The 9,553-nt window shown below is 43.1% G+C and overlaps 1 protein-coding gene across 7 annotated transcripts in view; it reads right to left on the bottom strand.

Moving 5' to 3' along the window:
* Positions 1–257: 257 nt before the first annotated feature.
* The window catches only part of LOC116849230 (potassium voltage-gated channel protein eag), a 138,681-nt gene continuing 129,385 nt past the window's right edge, over positions 258–9,553 (bottom strand). For 6 of the 7 annotated variants that reach the window (XM_032826167.1, XM_032826168.1, XM_032826166.1 and 3 more), the window contains 2 exons: positions 7,184–7,341; positions 4,060–5,120 (listed from right to left, as the gene is read on the bottom strand). In XM_032826167.1, coding sequence (XP_032682058.1) covers positions 4,060–5,120; positions 7,184–7,341 — 1,219 coding nt within the window. Of the gene's footprint in view, positions 5,121–7,183; positions 7,342–9,553 lie in introns of all 7 variants that reach the window. The other variant, XM_032826170.1, reaches the window with a different exon arrangement.

Below are 9,553 nucleotides of genomic sequence, written 5' to 3' on the forward strand. Positions count from 1 at the left end.
CGTCATGACAAGAGGCGGCAGTAATTGACAACGAGCTGCATCGTCACGCTCTCCTTTTCAAAAAAGATCGCTTGGATTAATGCGACAATGAACGAACCAAGCGCGTTTTGCACGAAGGAAACAGAATTTCTGATTTTTGTGAGCCAAATTCTGCACTCAAAAAAATATATAATCTTATTCTTAGCGGAATCCTCTTATATATACGCAAAAAAAGAACATACTCGTATTGAAAATATCTTTATTTTTGACGTGTAAATCTTAAAATAAAATTACATAGCGTTAAACAAAAATAAGTTACTTGCATCAAAAAAATTTTACATGTTCCAATAAAGAAAAATAAATTTTCATTAAAAAATAATTTTCATGAATAAGGAAAGCATGAAATATTGGGTTGAAATATACTTGTTTGAATATGTTTCAAACAAGTATATTTTCCCTTCAACCAAAATATGTTTGATTCGTTGTGTTAATCGTCAACATTAATTCAACCAATTTCTTTTCTCTCAATACTCTGTATCACATCCTTTCTTTTCTCCCGGCTCTACTTCTAACGATTTGTAATGGTCGCTCAATTTTCTTCGCTAAGTTTGGAGCTAGCGCTCCGTGCGAAGCCTATCTCGTCGTCACAATAATTTCACAGAAAATCAGAAAGTCGCACGAAGAATCGTGCTTTGGCAAAAGTGAATCTCGTTTTGCCTGGTCTCCTCCTTGTCAACGACTTTCAGTCTCTCGCCTTCTCGATAACGACCCACGTTGCGCTCGCTGTGAACTCCGCAAGCATCGCATTTCCTCATCCCCGACGAAAGTTACGAGTTGCAAAGTCGAGCGTTTCTAGGGTATATAACGGGCCCGCGCGATATGATTAGTACATGAAAAAGGTCAGCGTATCGTTTTATAACATGACTGACGAGCGCGATAGACGTGTCTTAATCGCTACAGTTTCAACTGTGATAAATCTTTTTGCGTATAAGTATATAAACTACGATAGAGCCAGCTATATCGCTTCTGTCTCTAAAATCTCTATTTAACAAAGTCCTCGTAAACTGACTCATAATTCATCTTTCGTAACACGAAATTATATAGATATTTTTACTGCTTCCCTCTTATTATATTTATATATATACACGCATATATGTGTATATGTGTGTGTACGTGTATATATGTACGTGTGTATGTGTGTGTGTACGCGTGTAGTTGCCTCTATACTTTCGATTTGATCAGATTTGATCAAACTTTGCCGATGAGAATCGCGCCTCTGTTTGCTTTGGTCAGTCAACAACGAGAGATCAAACTTTCTACTATCGGGCGATCCTAAAAAAAAATACACACAAAAAGATTACCAACACAGAAAAAAGAACGTTCTTGTTTTGAGATCATCTTTATTTTTTATATTTGGCATAAATTTTCAAATAAGATTACATAGAGTGCTAAACGAAGATAAATTACTTGCTTCAATACATTTTATATAATTCAGTAAAGAAAATATATTTTCTCTTATTGTTCAGAAATAATTTTCACAAATAGAAAACACAAAATATTGGATTGACAATATGTTTCTAAATGTCGGAACAAGATATCATTGTCATCAAAACAGTCATGTGGTTCTTTTTATGAGATTATTATAATATTCAAATAAAATTGAAATAACACTGCTGAGAAATTCAAGACTTAATAATTCTCCTAATAAAATTACACATTGCATATATATGAAGCAATGATTGTTTAAATATATTAGTTTTAAGTGGATATCAATTTCTTTTTTCTGTGAAATAAACTGACACGTTCCAGAATTACTTTCGATTCTCGCGTGTGACTCGTCCTGAAAAGTTTACCAGACACACGATCTAACGAGAGAGTCCGCGAAAAATTAATCAATTGGTTCATCTTATTAAATTAGTAATTTGCTCAGCAGAATCGCCATTCTCACCCGCGGCACCGCCGGCACGCTCTCCCCACGCTTGTACGGGCAATATATATATAATTATGCGGATATATATACATGTCATATTACAAGGTATATACATCTAATATTGCTATTTGGCTCCGTATGCGCGTCATACGAATTTGCGAGCGTAGCACCATTCCTGCGTAACAATATCTACTTGCACGAGAGACCCTCTCCCCCTGACGCATCGCCAGCCTCGTCGCCAACCTCTGACGAGCCCGAAGTCCGACCGAGCTTCCTTCCGTAAGCTTCGACGACGCTTGCGCTCGTCGTCGCGCAAGAATTGCCAACAAGATTCGATTATCTAACGAATGGCAAAGCAGCCGGATAACAGAGTGATTGTACTTCAGTCGTGACGATGTCCAGCGTATCTTGGTGATGGCATTAGGAGTGACATAATATGAAACGTTAGATTTGGAATAAGCGACGATAAGAATGGAGATCGGATTCCACGCGAAATGAACTCGACACACTCGATTTCGAAAACGCAACCGCTCTCAGGGCCCTTATAGAAAAGTGTCACTGGGGCTGTAATAAATCGGCCAATGATAAATTAATATTATTCAGTAATTTTACTCATACGAGTATTAAAATTACTGAGCAACGATAATTTATCACTGGCAGATTTATTACGACAATTTATTACAACCAGTAACGCTTTTCTATAAGGCTCGCGCGTGCAATATGTAACAGTTCGCGGCGACGTGGTTCGAATAGAACGACGGTCCCTTGCAATTCCGTCGACATGTTTGCCGAGTGCACGGCGGAAACGCTCGTCCGGATTTCCGCGCTCGGCTGAGCCGTCGTCTCCGCATTCCGCTCTAATTGTCCGACGTCGTTCGGCGCGTACCTAAAGTAGAAAAGAAACGAAGAACGACCAAGGAAAGACGCATACGTTCTCTCGTGTGTCTTCACATCAGAACGTTCTGAACGTCCCGCACAACTAAGCGAGTACAAAAAGCCACGCTACCTCCTCACGGAAGAGAGAAAGAAAAAGAAAGAGAGAGAGAGGGAAAAAGAGAGACGTCGGTGGCTCGGTATGCCGTGGACGCGAACGCTCACATTCCGATCGTAACCGGAGGCTTAGAAATATCTAATCGCCGATGATACTACCGCGAAGTCCGCTACAATGCGCGTGAACCTACATCTACCGTGTGTACAAGGCGAGTAACACCCCCTTGGGGAGAGTTTTCAATGTCTCGAAGAAGCCGTCGCAAGCGAGTAATTTAAGACTGCTGCTTTTGTTTACCTCGTTGCACCGTTTATCGCCGCTTTCGCGCTCTTGCGGAATTACTTCTCACCGGCTTTTCTAATCGCTCGTGGCCGTCTCGTCTTGTCTGTCAAAACCATCATCTACTCCGCCTTCTTCTCGTTCTCCTTCTCCTTATTCTTCTGCTTCTTCACAGGCGTCTTGAAAAGCGAAAATGCGGAGCTCCTCTCTGTCTCTCTTTCTCTCTCTCTCTTTCTCTCCCTTTTTAAATACACGTAACGTGTCATCGGAGTATGGACATAATTATCGACGCGTGTTGTGATTCGTTAACAATGACGCGCGCAGAGAAACTCTCAAAGCTTTTTCTCGCACCTGGTATTCAATCGTCACCGGGCAGACCCGAACATGCGCGAAAAGAACGGCGTGATCGCGTGTGTTAGGCGACTGGATCTTCCAGCCGCGCCACATAATGTACCATCTGCCATCATGAGAGAAACCGATTATCCGACCGATCGATCGATGCAAACGAAATTAACGAAACAGTAGTTGACCAGTAAACACCAACTAACAGTAACACTTCATCAGTGTTATAATTTCCCACTCAACGATGCAACTGTTATGTAACACTCGCGTTAAATTGCACTCACATTGTTGAGCATGAAAGTATAACATCGACGTTATACATTAACATGACATACGTTAACATTGACAGTTTACTTGGTGTTTACCGGATGTTGTTCGATGTACGTTTCTGCAGCGAGACAATCTCGCCGACGCCGGTTCCCGCGACTTCGCGCTCGAGCCGAGGGCACTAAAGCGCCGAGCGCCGGGCGAAACTCGCGATCACGAATTACCTCACGACGAGGAGGAAGAGAAGTCGCCGGTCGCAACGCATGAAGAACTTTCACAAATATTCTCTCGGTCTGGGCGGTGGTCTCTTCCGTTCGGACCGCTCGGTCCTGTCGGCACTCGGCTCCCGGTCGTCGGTGCACTCCAACATCTGCGTGGTCTCTGTGGCCTCTGACGGGCTCACCGGCTGCGTGGCGAGCGGGGCGAGCGGCGCCGCGCCCTTGTTGCGCGACTTGCTCCTGCGTTTTCGCAGAATCAACGGTCCCAGCGCGCTGGAGTCGTCACCGCGCGACGTGGAAGCCTGCGCCAGTCGCTCCAGCAGCTCCTTGTTCACCTCCCTCGACGACGCACCGGACAGACGATCGCTGTCCTTGAGCCGCTCCGACTGATGATGATGATGATGATGATGGTGATGTTCTTGGCTCTTCGGCATGCGCTCCGTCGCCGTCGACTGCTCCCGATAGCCTTCGCTCGGCGTCGTGGACGTCGAAGTGGTCGCGATCGATGGTTTGTACTCGGTGGTCTGAGTACCCGACTGCACTACCGTTATACTCGGGCTGATGACTAACGACTGGTTCTGGGTGCCATTGCCACCCAAGCCGAAATTCGGGCCCTTCTGTGACTGGGACCCGCCGCCGCCGCCATTGCCACCGCCACCTGACGGTGTACCCGCGGCTGGTAGCCTGTTCATCAACGCCTGCAGCATGTCTTCGATCTTGGCCAGTCTCTGATTCACCCTCTGCACTTCCAGCTTCAGGTCCACTTTCACTTCCAACACCGCCGCGAGGATCTCGCGCTCGTGGCTCGGTTGCGTCGTGATCAAACCGCCGTCGTAGCTCTCTAGACGTCGCAGTTGCAATTGCTTCGAGTCTACCGCAAGAGCCTGCTGCTGTTGCTGCTGCTGCTGCTGCTGTGCCTGTTGCTGTTGTTGAGTGTCCTTCGGATTCTCGGCATTGTCGCCACTCTCCTCGATCGTACCGCTCAATTTACCTAGCTTTGGGAAGACCTTGTTGGTGCCGGTGCTGGAGCTCGGACGCGAGTCCTTCGCGCTGAGGGATCTTTTGAAGGTGTCACCAGCCGTGCCCGACTCGCTGCCGGAGTCCAAACTTGAGCTACCTGCAGCATTAAGAGTTTCCTTTTTATAGACTCATCAAACATTCATTGTTTCCAATAAAGATATACACTTGTGCTAAACTAATTGGCTAAACTTATATGGGAAAACTTATATAGGAAGATATGATAGATAGATATGGTTGTGAGCAATACAGTTACATCAGCTTAGTTATCTTTGTATGATGGTAATGTATATAAATGATATGACTTAGTTACTTTTAGTATCCTTTTTATAAGATCTACTATACGAGGGTGGTCTGAAAAGTTTCCGACCTCAACGTGAAGATAGCAGCACTTGTAAATAAAAGCTAGTGAATTTCGTTGTTCATCTGTTGACAGTTACTCACCGAAGTTTCAGCCATTTTGGACTCGCAGTTGTTATGTAACAGTCGTTTGAGTAAGTTGATGTGAGTGTTTTTGTGAAAATGGACAAAATCGAGTATCGAGCTGTCATTAAATATTTGTTTTTGAAAGGCAATACGCCTACGCAAATCAAAGATGAGTTGGATTCTGTGTATGGGGACTCTGCACCATCATTTACGACAGTGAAATTTTGGGCCGCTGAATTTAAACGTGGCCGTAAGAGCTTGGGAGACGATGAACGTTCAGGACGTCCAAAAACTGCAACTACCGACGAAAACATCGCCAAAGTTCACCAAATGGTGCTAGACGACCGCCGAATTAAAGTGAGAGAGATAGCAGAGGTTATGAACATGTCAAAAGAACGTGTTTGTCGCATATTAAATCAACATTTAGGCATGAGAAAGCTGTCCGCGCGTTGGGTGCCGCGTTTGCTCACGTTAGACCAAAAACGTGTTCGAATGAACATTTCCAACGCTCTGTTGGAGCAGTTTAGGCGCAATAAATCCGAGTTTTGGCGCCGATTAATTACTGTAGATGAAACTTGGATACACCATTATACGCCTGAAACAAAAATACAGTCCAAACAGTGGACTGCAAAGGGGGAACCGGCTCCAAAAAAAGCAAAAACTGTTTTTTCGGCTGGGAAAGTGATGGCGACTGTTTTTTGGGATAGTCATGGAGTTATTTTAATCGATTATCTTCAAAAAGGAAAAACCATTACAGGAGCATACTACGCATCATTACTTGACAAGCTGAAGGCAGAACTTGCGGGAAAACGGCCACATTTGCAGAAAAAGAAAATCCTGTTTCACCAAGACAACGCACCGTCTCACACCTCAGCGGTTGCCATGGCGAAAATCCACGAATTACGGTTTGAACTGCTTGACCATCCACCTTACTCATCAGATCTAGCCCCAAGCGACTTCTTTTTGTTCCTTCATCTAAAAATTGCGCTCGGAGGACAGAGATTTTCGTCAAATGAAGAGGCAATCACCTTCGTGAACAATTATTTTGCAGAGAAAAACGCCGAGTACTATTTCGACGGGTTACAGAGATGGGAGCATCGCTGGGAGAAGTGTGTAGATTTACAAGGAGACTATGTTGAAAAATAAAAAACAATTTTCAGAAAAAATGACTTGTATCTTTGTTAGGTCGGAAACTTTTCAGACCACCCTCGTATCTATTTTAAAAATAGAAATAAATTTAATAAGATCTACTAGTTTATTTTAGAAATAAATTATACTCACACGCTAATTATCAACTATAATTAACTATATTTACTATCTATATATTAACCCTAAGTATACACACTTATTTTTCGCATATGTAGATGCTACACTGGGGTCCTAGGACCCCATCCATTTGTATTGTAACTCTATCAAAAATTGACACATTTCAATTCACATTTTTTAATCTATAAAAAATTGATTAAGGAACAAATAATAAGGAACAAGCCTATAATGAATAAAAGTCGATAGAATTAAGGAGTTCCGAGATGTACAGGTTAAAAGAGAAAAGAAACACGACAAAACCAATCCGAGAAAGTTGTGCTAGGGTCCCAGGGACTCTAGTGTGTATACGAAGGGTTAATAATGATAATAAATATAATCACTAACTACAATTCACTAATTATATTTAACTAAATTTTATTTTATAACTAAATTATAATCAGCATCGACACGGAATCTCGTTACACGCCTCACCTAATAAACGACCCCATTTGCCTGGCCGTGTCTTGACGACGGTTGTTGTCCCTTCCTCAGCGGTGGACTGCTTCCTGGAGTGTGACGTCTCGCCATCCTTGGTGTCTTTACCGTCGCCCTTCTCTACATCGGCGGTGTGTGGTTTCTCTCTGCGAAACCTACGCGAGATAGTCGAGAGGGAAAGAAAAGATCCATTTTTACTTCTCTCGACGCGAACCATTCATACGGGGTGACCATACGAAGAGGAGAGGTACGATAAAGGCTGTTATTCCCTAGACATTTGGACCAGGGCGGCAAAAAGTACAAATGCATGTAAAGGGGCAAGTGTGTAGGGGTGCTGGACAAAAAACCATTCTCACGTGAAAACCAGACTGCCCATTTTTCTGACAATTTCGCCGTTTAGTTTTCCACTAACCCTTCCCTCCCTCCTTTCCCCCTACGGCTCCCGGTAAACTCACGGCGAACCCTCGGATTAGCCCCGGGATTAAGTTAATCGAGTTACCGTCGTAGCGTAAAATACGGTCACCTACTGGGGCACAGAAGAAGAGGGGCGACACCGGGTTTTAGTGGTTGCTCGAGCGACCTACGGAGGTGACGTGCTTACGGGATCCACGACGGTGGTGGTGTTGACGGTGGTAGTAATATTGGTGGACAAAACATCACGAAAAGATAACGGGGAACATTGATGAATACCGACGGTGAATCTCGATTAATTTACTGCATCAGCGTATCAGCGATTTAGCGCATCGGTAACGACGACAGTGGTTGCGGTCTGGTGATGGTGATGGTGGTGGTGGTGGTGGTAGTAATAGTAACAGTATCAGTAATTTTCTGAGGAAGTAACCGCCGGGTAGCGGTTCCTAGGGAAATAACCACCGACCAGTGATTCCCGGGGGAATTCCAGAATCGAGACACGTACCCGCGGCGCCATAATGTCCGAATTACCGGGACCCGATAACTCGCGCCATAATTACAGAAGCCCCTCACGTGCTGGTACTTTTAATTCCGACCTCGCGCGACACTTAACGCGATCGTAAGGATCCTCGTGGTTTTGTACTCCTCGCGAATCTCCGTATCGTTGGCCCATATTAATAGCGGACCATCGCGACACCTGACCTGTCCTCGTCAGATTTCCAGATTTTTGTTATACGATAACTTGCGACTGATTGTCAACATGACTTGACGATTCTATAAGCCTCTGTTTTTCTATCATGCACGGAAAAGAAATGGTTGGATTAACCAAATTTCTGGCGAAATATGAACAAGCCAGAAATTTCAAACCATTTAAACAAACCAGTTGAATTCCAGAGTCTGTTCAAGTTAAAAAGATTTCTGGTTAGCTTGAATGGAATTCTGGTGACCTCAACCAGAATTTTCTGGTTAAACTCATACTTTATTAGAGATTTAGTTAATCCAACTTCACTAAGAGAAATTATTCGATAAGAAATTAATAAACGGATATTTCCCATCAAAATACCGGTAAACTTTTTTATCCAATCAGGAAATATCCGATGAGAAATATCGCTTCATAATTTTTTTATCGGTTTATCTGATGAAATGCCATTATGATCGGAAGTATTTGCTTAAATTTAATCGGATATTCTGATCGGATATAAAAATTCATCGGTATTTTGATCGGAAATATCCGTTTGTTAATTTTTTATCGGATAATTTCTCTCAGTGAACCAAACCTTTTTTCCGTATGCTTTACACACACTATAAAAGTTCATTTTCATATTCGTGAGAACTGGCGCATCTGTTTACAGTCTTTCTTTCATCTTTTATGCCTTCTAATCGAATCTGTCGACATTGGTAAATTATTGAATTAATAATATATGTACAGACGATTTCACGATGCCATTCTTTAAAGAGGATATCGCGCGGCACCGGCCAGTGTCGACCAACGGTTTATACAACGTTTCGGTATATCGACGGCAACGATAACGGTGAGAAATTGCCCGACAAACTTCGGGAATGCCACACTGTTAAATATATTAAACGTCGAGTAGTTGCGCTATAGTTATTAATTATTGGCGCAGTCGCGCGCCTCAGTGAAGCGTGATTCGCGTAGGCAGCGGAAAATGTTATTAATATCGCGTTACGTGTCAGAGCTCTGTGTCGTCGTTCCCGGAAATTGATCGATCAATGATTCAGCGCTCAAACTTTCGTTACTTTTTTCAAAGATATACATTGACGTCGCGGCGATGTGAGCCGACGAATTGACAGCTCGGCTATACGGACAACTATCGGAAACACTAAACGATCTATGATATCCTTCCGAGTTCTATATGCAATTCTATATATATATGTATATATATATATATATATATATATGTATATATATATATATATATATATATATATATATAT

Source organism: Odontomachus brunneus, unplaced genomic scaffold (assembly GCF_010583005.1).
Source record: "Odontomachus brunneus isolate Ranch 3 - 2012 unplaced genomic scaffold, Obru_v1 Obru_scaffold_108, whole genome shotgun sequence".
Classification (NCBI taxonomy): domain Eukaryota; kingdom Metazoa; phylum Arthropoda; class Insecta; order Hymenoptera; family Formicidae; genus Odontomachus; species Odontomachus brunneus.